The following is a 20170-nucleotide window of genomic DNA, read 5'->3' as shown; positions in this document are numbered from 1 at the left end:
GTGTGAACTGTGAAATTTTCACAATTTTAAATATACTATATTATTGGCTATAATAAAACAATCCATAAATGTACAATAAACATTACTCTTTGGACTTCTTAAAAAATGTAGCAGCTCTGTTTGGAAGTTGGTTTGTTCAAGCATTTTCCGAACAATCTCTAGAAGATTTTTCAGTTTGATCCGCTTTACTTGCAGATATAATACTAGAGCACCATTTCGATCTGTCCCGGTCGATAATAAAATAATTATTTCGTAACCTCCGCATATCCGCAGTACTATCAAGCCAAATGTTTATAGCGAGATTTTCATCAATGCAATTTCGACTTGTGTGTATTGTTTATATATTTAATAGCTGTACATTAGTAATCACAAAACGAGGGGGAATGTTGGGAGTTACGTCTGCGACTGTAACTCTACATTAACATCCGATGCTTAGTCAGAACGACAAAGAGTGATTGCGAGAGAGACAGAAAATCAGTCTGAGCGTGACGTCGGGCGCTGCGTAGCCGAAGATTGATTTGTTGATTTTGGCTATACAAATTATCCGATCTGATCCATTCTCTATGATTGTGCGAAGCCTGGCACAACTCACGATGTTTGCCACAGAATACGAAAGTATACAGGAGAGGAATATCCTGGTAACGTCCATTCCCCCTGGACAACCACCAAGGTACACACGGCCGACGGCACAACGAGCGCAAAAACGAAGGCGAGATGAATCGGGTCCAGTTCCGAAAACCTCACTGGAACACCCCGGAACCCGCAAGGAGGTCACAACAAACCGGCGCTCCAGCCCGGAAAGCTACGCATCGAGTAATCGATCACCAACCCTATGCCCCACCCACACGCGGCCTGCCGCCGTTGCGGAGAAGCCGGGCACACGCCACCCAGGCAACCCCTCGCACAGTGCCGGCATGTGGCCCAGCACCACGCCTGGAGCAATGTCGGAAAACTGCGCTGCCCGAACTAGCTGTCAATCCAACGCTAAGATCGCCACCGAGACCCACTCGGACACCCCTCCTATGGTCGACACCCCGCGGTAGCCTCCCACATAAGCGAATAAACGCGCGAAATCGAGTCAACAAGCACATTCGACACAACGATTCTCCCCGAAAACACCGACCACACTTGCGACCCAGGAATCGAAGATCCGTCCGAGGACGATTCAGAACGAATCTCCGACCCATGGCCTCCCGACATTGCGCCGAAAATACAGGAGTTTCCAGACGAGGAACTGCCAACACTCGCAGGCCTCCAAGGGACGTCATGATCATCGACGAACAGGTCGACCAGCTGATAGCCGAAGATCTAATCGAACCATCTCGGAGCCCCCACAGCGCTCCAATTGTTCAATTGATGGCGCATGTGCGTAGATTATCGACAGCTCAATGTACGTGAGCATACCCGCTTCCCAGGATTAGCTAAATACTAGAACGACTCCGAAACGCGCCTTTCATGACGACCCTGAAGCTGAAAAACGGATACTGGCAGATAGGCATGGCCCGAGACAGCCGGGAAGTCACGGCATTCACGATACCCCGCAGAGGACTATACCAATGGAAAGTGTTGGCTTTCGGTCTAAACTCCGCGGGAGCCACGTTTCAGCGGACCCTTGACGCCGTCATCGGCGCGGACATGGAGCCATTCGCGCTCGCATACCTCGACGACATCGTCAACGTCGGGAAAAAATTCACGGAACAGCTGAACAACGTGAAGGAAGTTTTCGCAAGACTACGCAAGGCGAACTTACTGATCAACACGGTCAAGTGCGCCTTCTTCCAGCACCGGATAAAATACCTGAATCCACACGGACCCCGACAAAATCGCGGCCGTAAAAACCTGAGGCTACCGACCAACCTAATGGAACTACGACAATGCGTCGGCATGGCCGGTTGGTACCGCAAATTTGTCCCAAACTTTACCACCGTGGTCCAACCAATGTCACTACTGCTGAAGAAAGGGAAAGCATGGACATGGGGCCAAGAGCAACAAGACGCACAATACTCGCCTGCCCAGACTTCAATGTCAAATTCTCCCTGCAGACGGACGCGAGCCACCTTTGAGTGGGTGCAGTCCTCACCCAAGAGATCGAGCCTCAACAAAGCTGAGGAAAGCTACTCCGCCACCAAAAAAACCGATCAGAAAACTGCTATGCTACCTCGAAGGCTACCGATACAACGTGATCACCGACTACCTCCCACAAAAGTGGCTGAATACCCTCGAGAGCCCGTATGGTACAGTAGCAGTAGGTGGACGCTCGAGCTGCAACAATATCAGTACGACGTACATTGTCGGGCCGACTATCAGAACGTAGTCGCAAACGCGCTATCGAGACAACCATTGGAAACCCTTCACGCATCGATGAGGAAGACCATGCGACCTGGTGGGACCATTACCACGGTCCAAGCACGGGAACACCATCCTGCTGGTTTTCCTCAGAGAACGGATACTAAGCAGTTTCGGCGTGGCCAAACTATTCGCATGCGACGACGGGACCCAGTTCACCAGCCGATCATTCAAAACATTCCTACGGACCGCGGGCGTTAAGCTGCCCATGAGCTACATGGGACGAACTCCTACCCGAGATGTCACTGGCAATCAAATCAAGCGTCTCCTAGACTACCGGATTCAGCCCCGCGTTCCTCCTGCAAGGAAGGGAACCCCGGCTCGACGGCGCCCCATACGACGAAGTCACGCCCGGGACAGGAAGCCCTCCAGAGACGACCACCAGCAAAGCAACTAGGCTGAAAGAAGTATTCGCCAGACCCCAGAATGTATGACCAACGTATGATAAACCGAAGCCCCCTCCACACATAACTTCTCGACACGCGCCGACTCCAACATCGCTGACCAAACACACCGGTTCACGGTACTTTTTTGTGACCCCCCCTAACGCAGCAACAACAGGCTTATAAATAGACGCCGGCCAGAACCAGAAGACAGCTTACGCAGAAACCCGGCTCTGAGTACAGACGTTGTACTAGACTCTTACGAAAGATACCGGCGATCAGTAGAGCTATCATACTAGTCCAATTTAAATTGCTATGATATTCGTAATGAAGTATCTAATTATCAGAATAATATCCAATTGCGTAAGTTCATTCCAACTAGCCGAGGCACCGACACTACTCCACCCCAAATCCACGCACACCGTTTAACATACACGACGAGCAGCGCCCACTCCACCCCTGATCCACACTCACTAAGGTAAGCCAACCCCGACGTTTCCCTCAAAGTTCCATCTACTTCTACACATTTCTTGTTGATTGATCCCTGGACGTGACTGAGCTTACCCCAGCCTGAAATAGGTCCATCACATTACTTATAAACGAGGGGGAACGTTGTGAGTTGCTGCGGCGACCGCAACTCTACATGTATACCAAATACATAGTCAGTATGGCTACATTGAGCGACAATATGTGCGTGTGGCAGAGACAGAAAACGTGTCTGAACATGTCGGGCGCTGCAAATTGATTTGTTCCTTTTGGTTTTAAAAATGATCCGATCTGATCCAGATTCAGCAATCTCATAGATACGGTCATTCTCTATGATTGTGCGTTTTTATTTTTGTATCTTCAATATTGTGTATGCGGAAGCTGGTGGGGCGAAATTTTGAGATATACGTTTTATAGTGAGATCTAACCGGAGTGTGGATACCATTTTTGGTTACTCTAACGTTAATAGTCTCTGAGATTTGTGGATACCAGATTTTCCTCCCTGCGGATGGACAGACAGACATGTCTCAATCGACTCGGCTATTGATGCTGATCAAGAATATATATACGAATTTATATACGAATATATATGGACGTTGCACACATCCATTTTCACCACAAATCTAATATACCCCCATACTCATTTTGAATATCGGGTATAATAAAAAAATACACGTTGTTTTTATGACTATAATATAAGTCTTACAGATTGTAATTGTGGATTTTGTATTTTTTTTTAAATCTGAAGCAATTACACACAAAATATACATAAGATTTGAATTATTTTATTAGAATGCTTTTACAATTCATCATGTTCACTCTGATCTTTGTCTGGCTTAGATTCATCCTTCTCATCTTCATCATCATCTTCCTCCTCGTCATCCTTATCAGAGGCCTTTTTCGCCTCCTCTTCATCTTTTTTTCTCTGGACTTCATCTTGAATCTCTTTCATTTTTTTTTCCCCAGCTTGAGTGTTTTTTACATTAGCTGCTGCGTTAAATGCCAACTCAATGTCATCGGTAATGAGGACGTTATCAAATATGGTTCCCGATTTTACTTGCCATAAATCGAATCCTAATTTGCATACTTCCTTGCGTAAATAAAGCTTATTATCCGGTATATATTCAGGATTATCGATTTCAGGATGCTCCCAAGCACCTTTATAGTTGGGATTATCCAATTGTTTTGGTTGCCACTCCCCCTTATACTCAGGGTTATCTACCATAGGCGGCTCCCATTCACCATCCATTTCATCATCCCAATCTTCTGGTTTTGTAGCATCTGGGTCTGGTATATGTTCCGATTTATCCCAATCCTCAGGTTTCTTATCGTCGGGATCAGCAATTGTAGGCTGATTTGTAATAAATTAAAATAAGTTTGAAAACTATATTAATACATATTGGAATGTAAGGCGTACGTTAGGAGCTATGAGCTAGGAATTCATATGTACTTTAATAGACTGTTTTGTTTAATGGAAACATGTTCATATGAATAAAAACAACACTAACGTGATTTAAATGGCAGATGGGTGTGATAAGTTTTTGGTTTATATGGAGTTTTATATTTGTATATGCATACCTTATCATCCCAATCCTCCGGCTTCTTCGCATTAGGATCTTTAATTTTTTTTGGTGCTAAAAAGTCCCAATCATCCTCCAAGTTACCGGATTCCACTTTTTCGTTATCAATTAAGACTTCATAGGTGTTGTCAGGCTTTACAATAAGCGTGTAAAAATGAGTGTACACGTCATCCTTACATCTTACATCTTTGTTAATCAAGTGATTCTTTCCTTTGTAGCTAAAAATGACGTGGACTTTCTTTGTACCGGGTCCACAAATATCTGGCCCAAACATAATTTCGTAGGGTGACTCGCCGTGCATGTCGGTTTGGTCTAGGGAGCAGTCGAACAGTTTAACGTAACCACCCCCACAGTCAATATTTTGTTCATGTTTTACAGAAAATTGAACAACAAGAGGCTTATCTTCATTCGAAAACGCATCGAATTTCCGGGAAACAGCGTAGAAACGTGCATCCTGCGAAGTTTGAATGCCTATTGGAATATGTAAACGGACACAACTATGTAGTTAAATATATTTGTATATATGTATATTTATGTGCGTATTCATAAAAACACATTTGGTGAGAATTTGCCTACGTGTTATTTTAAAAATACCATCATATTGATATGTATGTATATGTTTGTAAAATGGTACATACCTTTGTCCGCTTCAGCATCGTTAAAGAATGAGCCGGAAGAGTGGGCAAATTTTCCAAATTCCTTACCAGGATGCTTGCTATAAATCCACGTATCATCCCAATTTCCTGTCATAAAGTAATGAAAAGAATGAAAAACAATTCACAGGCGAAATAAGTAAAACCGCCGATTTATATACCATTATCAAATTTTTCCTCTAAATATATGTGTGCATTTATCAATCCGACTATTGCCAATAAGGCAAGAATTGTAATTCTATAACACATCGCGTTAATGTTCTCACTCAACTGAAATAAGTTTGTCCAGCAGATTTACTAAATGCCGGCAAGCTAGATATAACTGAAACAGAGCATTTATCTTTGAGAGTGTTAAAAAGAGATGGATATAAGACACTTCAAATTTTCGCTGGAGCGTTTTGATTGGGTACGATTAGACCAATAGCATTGGTCAACGTATGTCTTAATTCTAAATAATTTTCCAGTGTTGCTTTTGATATGCATTTTATAAATAGTAGCTGGGGTATTCCTGTAAAAGTTGCAGCCTTATAACACTCTGCAGCTTCTACCCAAACCGACTTTTCCTCATTTGTTTTTTTTTTCATGTCGTGGGTTTCGTTCATTTTTATAAAATTCTATTAATTTTTTATCTTACCGTCTGGGAGCATTCAAAGTCAAAATTAATCATTTTCGACAAATTGTTTCTTAAATTTCTTTAATAAGGCAGGAAAAATGGAAGCAAACGATTTTCTATATATTTTTGTTTTTTTTTATAGGTACATTAATAAATAAGAATTGTCTGTAAAAACCTATGCATAAACAGCTAAGGTGCAGAACAAATGCCTTATTTTAACGTCAGATATCGTTCGGTGACTTCCCATTTGCCATTTTACCGTTCAAATAAAGGTCGTATTAATTCATGTAATACATGTAACTCGTTCCCTGAGTTTCTTCTGCCGTCGTTACAATGGTAGATGAAGAATTGAAATTTGACAATGCGGCAAACTTCTTTCATTAACAGCTCTGTAATTTCCAAGGCATATTATCCAAATTTGCTAGTGTTCACTTCACTTAATTTATGAACGTACTCTTCATCAGTTCTTTTTCTGGCATTAATAGGTATTTTAATCATTGAACTAATATAATTTCTTTAAAAAGGATTTCCCATAGAGGGAAAAGGCTGGAATTTTTGACAGATGAGATGAGCATCTGAAAACTAAGCGAGGATTTCTCGAGCATATTGCTAGCACACTTATAAATAGAGCTGATTCAATTTTCAACGGAGTTGTTTATGTTATTTTGATCACCTGTTTTTTTATGAATACTTTTGAACCGGTTTTTCACATCTTTCGAAATTTCCAATGGTTCCCCAAGATGTGCTATGTGTGCAAATGTTACGAAGAAATTTTTTTTGAAATGTTGAAAAAGGTGTTCTGAGCCTGGGTGTTTCCATGCTTTCAAAGCAAACATGAAATACCGGAAAAGTATTAGTATTTTTTTTCAAATATATTTAGAGTCAAGAATCCAGTCAGAATGCAGATCTTTGAACATCAAGCCACGTGTTGAGCTGGTTCTTATTAAAGGCGGGACTTGAATAAAGTACAATAATAGTACAATTTCATTTTGTTTTTCTAATATAAAATGGATACGATATCTTGCGGCTGGTTTAGTGAAATTCAGGCCGAGCTATGGCCTGGACAGGCTTTTTCCTTGAAAGTAAAAAATGTCATTCATAAAGAAAAGTCAAAATACCAAGATATTCAAATAATTGAAACGTGAGTTATACATATGTATGCATGTGTAAAATATGCAGGGTCACCAGTCTTATAAGATGCTGTCGCATAGACGAAACAGTATCGAATAGTCAAATAGATTGTATCATAATTTTGGCAGTTTATTAATTTTATTAAAAGAAAGAATGTACGAAACAAGTTAGGTGGATAACTGACAATAAGAAAAACTTAACTAAAAGATAATAAATCACGGTATCAATTTGATTAATGTGGTAATTTGGCAGCCTGGTTGTTTTCCAGTTCCAATATTTGGAACAAATCTTCCACTTATTGAAATATGTAAATATGAATATTAAGTTTTGCAATTGTATATCAAATATTCAACTGATCTGGTGTTATTTACCATCATCGTAAAATCCAAATTTCTAACCATTTACCTCAAACTTATTTATGTACATATATGTTTGGTTTAATGTTTTCCTTAATGCTTAATGATTTCCTGCTGGCATAAGTAGGTAAAGTCCCATCATGACGCTATACGTCGTTTCGTAAGGTACAAAGGTGCTTTTCTGATCAGATCAATAAATTATATAGCGACTATTTATTTAAATATTCGGGTGAATTTTTAATCAAATTCATGGGTGACTTATTGGGTGTAAACTATAATGTAAATGAATATTTAAATAAAAATCAACCCAGGGCCAAGGACTGAGCGGTGAAAGATCTTCATCTCCTGGCCGTAAGGAACATCGAGAACATCATACATATATTATTGCATTAGTGCCAACAACTTGCACACTTGCACGTGAGCGGCAGCGCAATACCTTCCTTTGCACTGTGCATCGGTTGGCCAAAGAAAATATACATAAATAGTAAGATGAGTACATACATTTTATATATACATATATATATTCTTAACGCGACAGTATTTCTACTCTTTGTTAATGCGCTAGTCACATGGAGTTCACATGGGCCATATCTAGCAGATCGCCGAATCTACATCCGATCGGATAATTATTATAGCCTTACGCGAACACATTTTCTGTCTCTCTCTCTCTCTCACACAATCTTCGTCGTGCAATGTGTGCGAATTTTGGCGTATGCCGCTGCTTCACATAGAGCAGCGGCCACTTTTAGCCTCGTTTTCATTTATATTCTGTTCTATCTGATTTTTAAATTATATTTTTGTTTCCGTTTTCAGTGAAACATATGGAAAGTGCTTAATATTGGATGGAATAATACAATGCACGTCAAGAGATGAATTTTCGTACCAGGAAATGATAGCATTTCTACCTCTTTTTTCGCATCCGAATCCAAAAAAAGTCTTGATTGTTGGTGGCGGCGATGGTGGCGTGGCGCGTGAAGTTGTAAAACATCCCTTGGTTGAAGAAGTACATCAAATAGAAATAGACGAACGCGTTGTGGAACTTTCAAAACAACATTTACCTGAAATGGCATGCGGGTTTAAGAGCGAAAAATTAAAGCTAACTATTGGCGATGGTTTTGAGTACATGAAAAAACATAAAAATGAATTTGATGTGATTATAACGGATAGCTCGGATCCAATTGGTCCAGCAGTAAGCTTGTTCAATGAAAGCTATTATAAATTAATGAAACATGCTTTAAAAGAAGATGGAATCGTGTGCTCTCAAGGAGGTAGTTTTTGGTTAGACTTGAGTTACATAAAAAAAACAATGTCTGGTTGCAAAGAGCACTTCCCAAAAGTTTCCTATGCCATAACTTCAGTTCCCTCTTATCCTTGTGGTCATATAGGTTTTGTTATAGGTTCTTTGAACCAAAATCAAAAGTTCATTAATTCTGTAAATAAAATAAAAAATTTTGATATCGAAGCGCTAAATTTAAAATACTATACACCGGAAGTACATGATGCAGCTTTTGCATTGCCACGATGGGTACAGAAAAGCTTAATGTCGGACATAATTTAAATTTGAAACTTATAGCCAAAATGTCAATATGTACTTCCTTATTGATAATGTTATGTATAAATAAAAGTTGAAATATTTCAACCACGAGAGCCCAAGTTCTTTCATATCCGTACTATACGGCCTGAGGGGTCTCTAACTACCAGAGTAGTCTCTTATCATGATCACGGCAGACGCCAATTGATTTTCGTGGTTGTTTATCCCAGCGAAAGCAGCCAGCCCAGCGACAACAACGAAGCAGTGACAACCGCAAGAGAGGAAGACGAAGTCCAGCAACAACAGAGAAGCACCAGTAACCGAAAGAAGGGAAGAGGCGAGGCCCAGAAAGAACTGTAAGCGATAAGACAAGCCAGCCACAGCAACGCCATGCCAGCAGGGGATCAAGAGAGAGCAGAACGCAGCCACAAAGCCACACGGCAGCAGCAGAAAGGAATGCTGAATGCACGGAAGCTGCTGAACGGTACTATAGGTAGGGATTTAAGAAAAAAAAACAAGTAAAGAACACAATGAACAAACAATCTCGCCGCCAACTGTCCGTATTCATTGGCTGGGGAAACCGGGTATCAGGCGACTTGTCTCTTCTCCTTAACCTTACACTACTTGCCTGAGTAGTCTCCGTTGTGATTCGCATTCTGAATAGGAACCCGAAGGTGCAATCCGGCGATTACCTAAGCGCTCTCGATGATGCCTGTCGGTGTCCGCGATGATCCCCGTAATACGTAGTACCATAGGATCCCGAAGGTGCTATCCGGCGATTGCCTAAGCCCTCTCGGTGGATCTATATTTGGGTATGATCTCGAAGGTGCTATCCGGCGATTGCTTAAGTAATCTCGGTGATACCTGTCGGTATCTCAGTGTGGTCGCGATCCCCGTAACAATCCATTGACACGTCCCCTTATAGGACATTGACCAGTAGGTGTGATCACACAGAGACGAAGAGAGGAAAAGACGGTGGAACACTTGTTCGGCGCCTGCCCGGCTCTCAACAGAAGAAGGCTACAATATCTGTGCATGCCATGTTGCACCTACATTTTGATTTCAAATGCTGAATTCTGATAAGCGCATGTTACGAACATTTTCGCTGTTCTGCGCAAAATTTTATTTCTAACCAAATCGGACAGCGTCAGCAGATAGCACGAAAACGAAGTTTGTTGCCCTGATCAATTATTTCAGAGCCAAATTTGACATTGGGATAAAAAAACTATTTATAAAGAAGGCACATTCTAAATAGCCCTGGTTATGGTGTCAAATTAATGTTAATGCATCAATAAATCATGTTTTTTTTCCAATTAAGATTAGTTTTGTTTTATAAAAAGCCGCCTACTTTTCATTTTGGGGGAAAAAAGTTTCCTTTTTGAAAAAAGATAAATCTTCCGCTTTGTGAAAACGGGAGAACCAATGTATGTGTTGTAAGAAGTAAGTCGGAAAATGTTTGGGAAAGTGAAAACCGGAGCCTGCCTGTAAATGCTGAAATAAGCCGAGCTTTATGGCATCCCGAAACTTTAACCGAAAGAAGAGCCGAAAGTGGAGATGAACTAAAGAATCTTTCAATATTTACATCTGAGCTCTTTTAAGCAAGCATCATCTGATCTGATAGCTATACGACAGTCTGTTTCAATTCAACTATTTTCTGAGTTTAATTACAACATATTTCTGTTATGTTAAAAAATCATTTTTTGGGTTTGAGTAAATTATGTCTACATTACATATCATAAATCAGCCTCAGGAACAATCAGTTAAAATACGATTTGTTCCGAGAAAAACTTTTGTTTTGGGGATCAAAACAAATAATAAAAGATTCCACTTTATTGACACCAACCAAATTCCTCCTGGTAATTATTGAATTAAAAATAATGTCTTTGTCTAAATGTATCCTCAATTGAATCAATAGATTGGTTAGAAATAACATAGTTTGTTAAGCTGATAGAGCCCTATTTTAACCACATATTAGTCGGACATATTTGAGGTCTTAAATGGAAAAATGGGTAAATCCCAACTCCGAACTAACATATGTACATGTTCAGACGATTTACTAAATTCCACAATAATGGTTATTTGAAGAACTGAGAGCTACAAGAAAAAAACAATTTTGTTCAAAATGAGGCTGATCAATGTTAATTTTTATTGAACTTACATTTTCTAATTATGTAAATTCACTTCCCATCTCATCATATTGTTCTTCATAGATGCTTTCGTCAATTTCGTTATCTTCATGCATTTTTATGTAATTTATACGTTCCAAGTCCCGTAGCTCTGCGTGTAGTTCTTCACGTCTGCTTTGAATAAAACACTCTACATAATTTTTACATTCAAGTAAGAGTTTTTCAGTACGCGCGGTGTGCGTTTGTGGGCGAAAAAATAAGTGCGGTTTAGTTTTTGTTCTAATTTGATGTTTTTGATAAGTGATGGATGATTCCCATGATTTAAAATCCTTTAGTCTAGCCATTTTATATTCCAATGCTCTAATTTCAAATTGCTTTCGTTTTTTATTTAAAAACAAAGTTTCTCTTTCTTTTCTTAGCATGGCCCTTTCCTGAAGTTCTTGCCTCTCCAGTTTCTTTTCTATTTCAGCTTTTTTATCTTCTTTGATCTTTAGACGCGACTCCTCTTGGCAGAATTTTTGTAATGTTCCAAGAAGAGATCCAAACATGCGACGATTTCGAGCTATTGACTCGGAATCTGTTCCTTGAGCTTCAACAACTTCTTTTCTAGATGGTAATTCCCGAATTACACGAGAGTTAATCCTTGGCGACCGAGTTTCGCTCTCGTCTACAGAGAAACGACCATCTGCATAATTCGAATCAAACATACGACGCTTATCTTTAAATGATCTTTCGTTATGATCACTCTTTTTGGCTTCATCGGCATGTTTGTATTTCTCAATTCTAAAAGTATATAAAAAGAGAAAAATATTTGTTTTATACACAAATCAACAATATAATAGCCATATATACATATACCTCAACTCCTTTGGTACTCGACCAACAAATCGACGAATATTATCATTTAATACAATAAGGGACTGCTTAGCTAGGATAAGTTTCTTCTCTACATCATCAACAGATGATAAACAGCAATCATTTACCATTGTTCTTAAATAGTTGAATATTTAAAAAAAAAGTTAAAAGTATCTATAATGGTTAGAGATGTTTGTTGAGCTGTTTCTGTAGTTAGTCGATATGCAATATCGATAATCATTTAACTTAAAGACATAACTAAGCGAAGTTTTTCCATCCATTTGGAACAGTGGAAAAATCGCAAAATATATTGATTTTGTTACAGATTTAAAATCCCGATTCACACTGGTACTATCTACCATCTACATATCTTCCTCAAAAAGCATCTGATGATCATAAAATTACAAAGTTTTTGCTTGAATTGGGAAACATCCACAATTTTAATTGGCTCTGCACACTGAACACATCCAGGGGGACCGGTGGGATTGTCATACATATGACCATCTACCATCCGTCAAAAAGCAGCTGATAAGCATAAAATTTGGTCTGTATTGTGAAATTTTCACAATTTTAGATTATTAAATTGCTTATAATAATAAAAATCCAAATATATTAAATAGGCGTTACTCTTTGGACTACCTTAAAAATTACAGCAGCTCTGTAATTAGTTAAGTTAGGAAGTTAGTTTGGCCTTGGCTGTTCGAAATTTGCTGGAGTATCCCTCGCTTTGTTTCCATTTGCTTATCCTGTAATTTCTGCTGCTTCTTCTGGACTTCAGGCAAACAAAATTTACAAAAACGTTAACTGTAATGAGCAGATAGATACGATAGAGTTCTTTCTGGAGTTTGTCAACTCTGTGCGAAATGATGTGGCTTGGCGAAAAGCGTCACGCGCCGCATACAAGATTTTTGAAAATTACGATCGCAGCTCACTTCTTTCTCAAGGTATAATAATAACGAGTAAAGTAATGGGATCAGCCGATGCCGTACTGCCATTTGTCAACAAATGCAATAAACTTCCGCGAGCTAGGCTAATTTTGCGTATGATGACAAGAAACCAACCAACCAAGAAGCAACCCTCCATGTCAATCATGGAGTAATACCATGGGGTAGAAAGGGGTAGAAACCTCGTTCTCTTTCGTAGTGACCAGACGTGTTTTGTTTTGCCCTCTCCATCTTTTCCATTTATTATTATACAAATACAGTGTTTTTCAAAATAAACCAAAATAAAATCCCCACTTAACCAACAGTAAAAAATCTGTTCTTTAACGCGAGTGCATGCCTATTGTTTTCATAAAAACTTAATTTTTGATGTTAATTCTGTGCGTTGGTTAATCGTGTGATTGTGTTGCTTTAAGTACGCTCAAGCTGAGATAAGCCCGCTCTTATCCCGTAGCCTTTGCTTTAGCTACTTCAGGCAACTATCGGACTGTTTAAAGGACTTGAGGTTACTAATGGAATTTTATGAGCTATAGCCCATTAGTAATATTTTTAAAGTCTGGTTCTTAATTGTACCAATTGTTGACTGAGGAACAGAATTCGTAATTCACAAAGAAACATATCATTTATTTTTCTTTTAAAATATACTTTAATTTTAATTTTAGATATCTCTACCACAAACTAGTATTATTTTATTTTGTTATCTCACGTTTCAACAAATACTTGAACAAATACTTCTTTTCGACGAAAGATTACCTTTCTGGTTGTTTGTTTATTTTTTAAAACGAGAGATTGCCACTCTGCCTATTTTTATAACCGATGCTCAAAATGAGTATTTTATTTTTGGTGAAAGAAGATGTGTGTAACGTCCAGAAGGAAGCGTTTCCTATCCCATAAAGTATATACATACATATATTTTTGATCAGCTCAATAGCCGAGTTGATAGAACACTGTCTGTCCATCCGTCCCTATGAGCACATAGTGCTCAGAGACTTCACATTGAAGAACGTCCAGTAAGGTTTTGCCCTTCCAAAAATTTCCCAGTTAGTCCACCGTCCATTTTCGATGTTCCTAAACCGCACGTTTCTATGCAATAGTCAGCCAATGGTTTTCAAATGCAACCATAAAAAGCAATGAATGGCAATAAAAAATAGTTCGCGCCTAGGCATATTTCAAATCTTAATTTGAATTTTAAATCGTCGACGGAATAAACAAGAAAAATTACAACAGACACAATAAAGAATGGAGAGAACTGAAATTGGTTGTAATAAGTAAACCTATATACATTTATTATTAGTATTAAATAAATAAAAATACACAAAAGTCGAAATGGACTGCATATATAGAATATCTCGCTATAAACTTTTGGCATGATAGTACTGTGGATTGGCGGGGGCCCCCAAATAATTCCGTTAATGACGACCGGTAGAGATCCAACTACGGCTCTAGTATTATTTCTGCAAACAAGGCACCGCACCAAAGCGGATTAAACTGGAAAGAGATCTGGAAGAGATTTCTCGGAAAATGCTTGAAGTCCAGAAGGAGCAGCAAAAATTACAGGATGAGCAAATGGAAACAAAGCGAGGGATACTCGAGCAAATTTCGTTGGCAAAACGAAGCAAGTTGGCAAAACCAACTTCCAATCAGAGCTGCTGCAATTTTTAAGGTAGTCCAAAGAGTAACGCCTATTTTATATATTTATATTTCACAATTTACTAATCTAAAATTGTGAGAATTTCACAATTCAGACCAAATTTTATACTCATAAGCTGCTTTTTGTCGGTTGGTAAATGGTGGTCGGTGCTAGAGTAAATCGGGGTTTCACATCTTTCAAAAAAATACCACCGTTACCCCAGAGATGTGCTCAGTGTGCAAAGCCAATAAGACTTCGTAGTTAATTCGAAGTGGTAAGTGCGGGTGCGGCTGCGGGTAACGTTCCGCTAGCCCAGAAACTCGGGGCTGCTGCGCAATATACCGCCCGCGCATAAGCCGCGGCAGCAGATTGTTTAATCGTCTGCCCTTGGGTTAATATCAAGATTTACTTTTTTGTAGGTATGTATGCATATGTACATAGATTCTGTAAAACTTCCGATCAAGGAACAATAAATTTCACATTGACCAAATAAATTCGTTACTTCTATTTTATTTGGCCCAACCGAAAGCATAAATTGCTTCATGTATATATTCATGTATGTTATCTTATGTTTGATGTAATTTATCCAAATTATTATACACATATTTTTTTTAAATACTCTTGCAACAGTGTGATATCAGAAAAGTCTGCACACCAAATTAGTTTGCTCTAGCTCTTATAGAGAAGTTTATACAGACAAACAGATTGACAAAAAGGTGGATAAGATGGCTATGTGTATGTATGTATGTACATATGTATATCGACTTGTTTATTGACGCCGATCAAGAAAATGTATGTACATATGTACATGTATGTATATGCATATATACATACATATGTGTATCTTGATATCTCGATATCCAATGATGACTACTATTTCTATTCAAACAATATTTTCAGTGAACATATCATAAGCATACATATGTATGTACATATACCGATGTATATATGTACATAGTACAAGGGTCATGTTGCAACGCTTACATCAAAAGCTCAACTTTGGCGCGTGCGCCAACTTGCAAGCTTTTTGGTCCTCGCTTGCAGGTGTAATGCTATTGAGAATTTACATGTTTAGTTTCCCTTCGCGGTTTGAAAAGAACTAAAATAACTTTCTGACATTGGAATATAGTTTCAGCTTTAGTGTCAGTTAAAATAATATAATTATATGTATTTTATTTATTTGAACTATTCTCGTGCTATATACACTTTTATGTAAAAGTTTATATTAAAAAAGGCGAAATGTTTTCCAGACATTAAAATTGGGAACAATTTCAAAAAGAATGCATACAAAACTCAAAATAACCAAATAGCTCAAGAGGTAATAATTTTCAGTGTGAAACGATATGCACTTATTTATGTATGTATGTACATACATACATGTATTAAGTAAAATAAATATTTTAACTGTGTAGTTTATCTACATAAGCATTTACTTATGTACATACATACATTCCGTGCATCTAAACTAGTTGTTCACGTATAAATATAAATGTACATGTGTACATCCATATGTATGTTTCTTTACGTGTATATAAGTGTCCTTATCTGTAAAAAAAAGATGTTGATAACAGTGGAATAAATCATGTAAATGGAATTTATTTAAAGTTCTAGTGTAGGATTAATAAACAACAAAAGACCTAAAGCTACAAATATAAATGTTTAATCCAAAGTACCCAGAATGGTATACAAAATGGATCTATTACTACTGTTAATATTAACATTTCAACAAATAAGATACAACATTGGAAGCAAAGATGGTAAGTCTGAGATAAAAATGTATATTGTAGAATATAAATACATATACATACATATAGATTAAATGGTGCTAAAATGTGAGACTGCTTATTTTAAACATTCGAAAAGGATATCGTACAATTTTTGATTCATGTACATACATGTATGTATGCATGTATATAACGGAATGTGTGGAAAGAGTATAGACGGACTGCAGGAATATATTGAATAAGTTACATAAATCATAAGATTACATACATGTGTACATACATACATATATGTATACATAGACTGACACTATTACTACTATTCGACTGCTCTGAAATAAAAAGCCACCGCTGATCGAGAATAATATACATATCCCATCAGATTCAAGTCCATTCCAGATTTTGTCACAAAAAGCGCCTCCGTTATTCGACTGATAAGCGGCAGACGCGTCTGGAGACGGATACGAAAATTAATTTTGCGTTTTGTCTCTCATGCTATCTCGTTCTTCGCAGCAAAGTTAGCGAAGTCCAATGTCAAAGAGCTATAAGCGATGTTCACCAACACGTACAGATGTTTTAAACCAGCCAAATTATGATTCTCAAGCTTATATATAAATATTTATTTTTTAGCCCAACCAACTATTTTTTAGGGCAACAGCACTTTTCGTTTTCGTGCTAACAGCTACGCAGCTCGATTCGGTTATCGCATTAGCACAAAGTTGAGCGTAAAAGATCGGCTTCTGCTCGTAACATGCTCGTAACAGAACATCTGGGTAAAGACAGCTGTTAAAATTTAAAAGACAGCAATTTAAATTTCAATAAACATGCTCAGACATTTTAAAACCACACATGTGTCATCTAAGATGTCGTGATCTTAAATCGCGCACTTTCTGAAGTCGTTTTAATTTCAGAACAAGCTGTTGAAAAAATTATAGAATTTTGTATTATGCTGTAGGTCCCCTCCAACTCTTACAAATCATCCCAATGTGCCATGGTCATCTTCCTGTTCCGGCTTTCACCCTTCTAAAAAACTAACTCCTCTTTTTGTAACCAATCAGAATGTTAGCATTATTTTCCAGGATAGTGTTGCATTTGCTTCCCACGTTATTGTGTTTACCGAAAACTGATTAAAGCCGGAAATTCTTAGTTTCGAGGTCTTGGCGGTCGGTACACAACTTTTAGAAAGGACCGTTCGTCTCGACGTGCAGGAGAGGTTCTGATTGCAGTGGAGTCTAATTTCACGTCGGTACACTTTACAATCTAATTTCAACAGGAACTGGAATTCCTGTGTGTAAAACTGATTCTTCCCGCTTTCGCTATTCATTACTTGCTCGTATATTTCAATCTCAGATAAAGATCGTGTGATAGTTCTTGGTGACTTCAACTTGCCAGGAACTGTTTGGTCTTCGGTAAAGGAATCTAGTATCCTAGTGCCCAGGTCACGACATGACTTTGTTGACGGCTTGCTTGACCTGTCCCTGTCTGAAGTCAATCATGTGAAAAATTCCTTGGGTCGATTGCTTGATCTGTGCTTTGTATCGGATCCGACCATAGTGTTGTTAAGCCGAGCCCTTTCGCTCACTATACCTGAAGACGCCTACCATCCTACTGTCGAAGTGTCGGTAGATATAATACCAACTGTATTGGATCGGTCGAGTAGACTACCTGAACGTTTCCGCTCCTTTCGTAAAGCCGAATTTGCGAAGCTTAATAACCTCATTAGGGATTTTGATTGGTCCGCTACGTACTTGTGCACTGATGTCAAAAGCCACAAACATTTGCTTCAATGCTCTTGGCACATTTTTTGATTCTTGTGTCCCGATTTCTTGTCCGATTAGATATGGAAAACCCTCTTGGTTTATCAAAGAGTTATCCAGTCTAAAAAACTTAAAATCAAGGCTTTATGAAAAATTTCAAGTTGGTTCTCCTACTACTCACTCTCGCTATGTAATAGCTCGGTCAAACTTTTCAGTTCTTAATGCACAATGCTATCTCGATGCAGGATACTTTTTTCTCAGGGCCCTAAACAGTTTTACTGCTTCGTAAACAGTAAGCGTATAACGTCCGCATACTCGCTATCATTTTGTAATACGTCGGCAAATAATGATCAGGCCATTCCCGATCTTTTTGCCCAATTTTTCCAAACCACCTATTCTGAGGAAAGCTACTCTGGTCATCCGTACCCATACGGTTTACCGAGGTCAACGGCATTTTCAGTCCCTTGTTAAATGAATGTTCTTTACTTCATGATCTTCGACTAGTTAAGCCGGTATATTCACCGGGGCTAGCAAAGTTATTAGCTAAACCTGCACATACATAACAACCGAATAATAACATTTAAACGGAACGCAAAAAATATCAAAAATCACGAATATATATCAAAAATAAATATAAAATCAAAATCAGTTTTTACTAAAAATGTTACGAACTGAAAATAACAAAACATTTAAAAAATATCTTGTGTGGCTAGGTAGTAATTAAATTATTCTATATTGTTACAAGTAAATGCAAATGAGGTTTTTTCTTTTCTTTTTCCGGTTTTTATAATTTTTTAGCATTTTGGATTTATTTTTGTGAAAACTGCATGAAAATTCAGTTATCCCCGCATCTTATTCAAATATGACGACTCTAGGGCCTGGTTCGTGCATCGTCCTCCATTAGTGCCACACAAATTTTAGTCCTCGTCCGTTTTGAAATCCAGATAGTTACACGTGAATGAATATAATAAAGGCACCGCTTAACTGTTTGGCGTATTATGGTGAATATGCCGATAATGACAAATTGACGAAATTAACTACAAGATTCGAGTAAAGAATGATACAGCCCTTTGTTCAGAACATTTCTCGAACCTTTGTAAATTGTTCGGCCACTATACTATGCAATATTATATAACAAAAAAATATACTTGTAAATAAACTAAAACAAAAAAGGTTTTATTCATTTAAAAATTTTATAACAGCTAGTAAACAATAATAACAAAATTAGATTTCCAACACATTTGAATTCTATACAATTACCACCTCGTATACTTCTAGTACCAGTTCACCAAATCGAATCTTTGGTTGGAGAAAATATATTCCTTCCATGCAATATAACTACTTATGACGGAGATGAGCCTGTGTTGGTTTTATGGTACAGAGATGATAAGGGAACACCCATTTACAGGTAAATAAATCGTATATATAACCTATAGCATAAATACCATATTTATAGTCGCTCTAGTCAGTTTTGAAGTAATCTTCATGAAATTTTCCAAATGGCCTTTTTATATCCGATACTCAAAATGAGTATTCCGGTATATTAGATTTTTGGTAAAAGTGGATGTGTGTAACGTCCAGAAGGAATCGTTTCCGACCCCATAAAGTAGATATATTCTTGATCAGCATCAAGAGCCGAGTCGATTGAGCCCTGTCTGTCTGTCCGTCCGTCCGTCTGTCCGTCCCTACTAGCGCCTAGTACTTAAAGACTATAGGAACTAGAGCAACGATGTTTTGGATCCAGACTTCTGTGATATGTCACTGCTACAAAAATATTTCAAAACTTCGCCCCGCCCACTTCCGCTCCCACAAAGCACGAGAGACCATATCTTTTAGACAGCAGAATCTGAATTGGATCGTATCATTATTATAGCCAGCATCAAGAAAACAATTTAATTTTTTCTCATATTCTATGATATCGAACCTGCACAAGTTTAGTTAAAAACTTTGCCGCACCCCTTTCCGCCCACGCAAAGGACGGAAAAAGATCTCAGGGATTATTAGAACTGACTGGCGCTCTCACTGTTACAAAACTATTTGTATTTTTTCACTGCAGAACTC

At 38.3% G+C, this 20170-nt stretch overlaps 4 protein-coding genes across 9 annotated transcripts in view; 2 read left to right on the top strand and 2 right to left on the bottom strand.

Annotated features, from left to right (window-relative positions):
• Positions 1-3980: 3980 nt before the first annotated feature.
• On the bottom strand, positions 3981-5782 carry Calr (calreticulin). Its single transcript, XM_002137581.4, has 4 exons — positions 5610-5782; positions 5434-5538; positions 4794-5266; positions 3981-4566 (listed from the first exon to the last, which is right to left on the bottom strand). The coding sequence occupies exons 1-4, from the start codon at positions 5695-5697 to the stop codon at positions 4015-4017; spliced, it is 1218 nt and encodes a 405-aa protein (XP_002137617.4). The 5' UTR covers positions 5698-5782; the 3' UTR covers positions 3981-4014.
• A 1144-nt stretch (positions 5783-6926) lies between these two features.
• On the top strand, positions 6927-9193 carry SpdS (Spermidine Synthase). The gene is made up of 2 exons (XM_001359075.4): positions 6927-7202; positions 8362-9193. Exons 1-2 carry the CDS (start codon positions 7069-7071, stop codon positions 9104-9106), a joined length of 879 nt encoding a protein of 292 aa, XP_001359112.3. The 5' UTR covers positions 6927-7068; the 3' UTR covers positions 9107-9193.
• Positions 9194-10850: 1657 nt separating this feature from the next.
• Positions 10851-12302, bottom strand: Pnn (desmosome associated protein-like protein pinnin). Its single transcript, XM_001359074.4, has 3 exons — positions 12064-12302; positions 11238-11988; positions 10851-11173 (listed from the first exon to the last, which is right to left on the bottom strand). The coding sequence occupies exons 1-2, from the start codon at positions 12189-12191 to the stop codon at positions 11247-11249; spliced, it is 870 nt and encodes a 289-aa protein (XP_001359111.2). The 5' UTR covers positions 12192-12302; the 3' UTR covers positions 10851-11173; positions 11238-11246.
• Positions 12303-15677: 3375 nt separating this feature from the next.
• Positions 15678-20170, top strand: part of side-VII (sidestep VII) — a 33032-nt gene continuing 28539 nt past the window's right edge. For 2 of the 6 annotated variants that reach the window (XM_033376884.1, XM_033376885.1), the window contains exons 1-3: positions 15679-15949; positions 16237-16388; positions 19388-19517. In XM_033376884.1, coding sequence (XP_033232775.1) covers positions 16310-16388; positions 19388-19517 — 209 coding nt within the window. In that variant the 5' untranslated portion in view covers positions 15679-15949; positions 16237-16309. Of the gene's footprint in view, positions 15950-16236; positions 16389-19387; positions 19518-20170 lie in introns of all 6 variants that reach the window. The other 4 variants (XM_015182145.2, XM_015182144.2, XM_033376886.1 and 1 more) reach the window with 3 other exon arrangements.

Source organism: Drosophila pseudoobscura, chromosome 2, assembly GCF_009870125.1.
Source record: "Drosophila pseudoobscura strain MV-25-SWS-2005 chromosome 2, UCI_Dpse_MV25, whole genome shotgun sequence".
In the NCBI taxonomy this organism is placed as follows: Eukaryota; Metazoa; Arthropoda; class Insecta; order Diptera; family Drosophilidae; genus Drosophila; species Drosophila pseudoobscura.
This window is presented reverse-complemented; position numbering and strand designations above follow the sequence as displayed.

Coding starts and splice junctions, on each gene's coding strand:
- Calr (XM_002137581.4), bottom strand. CDS start 5,697: ATGTGTTATAGAATTACAATTCTTGCCTTATTGGCAATAGTCGGATTG. Junction 5,267..5,433: donor CGATGCTGAAGCGGACAAAG/GTATGTACCATT, acceptor ATATTCCAATAG/GCATTCAAACTTCGCAGGAT. Junction 4,567..4,793: donor CGGAGGATTGGGATGATAAG/GTATGCATATAC, acceptor ATTACAAATCAG/CCTACAATTGCTGATCCCGA.
- SpdS (XM_001359075.4), top strand. CDS start 7,069: ATGGATACGATATCTTGCGGCTGGTTTAGTGAAATTCAGGCCGAGCTA. Junction 7,203..8,361: donor GATATTCAAATAATTGAAAC/GTGAGTTATACA, acceptor TTCCGTTTTCAG/TGAAACATATGGAAAGTGCT.
- Pnn (XM_001359074.4), bottom strand. CDS start 12,191: ATGGTAAATGATTGCTGTTTATCATCTGTTGATGATGTAGAGAAGAAA. Junction 11,989..12,063: donor CGAGTACCAAAGGAGTTGAG/GTATATGTATAT, acceptor ATATACTTTTAG/AATTGAGAAATACAAACATG.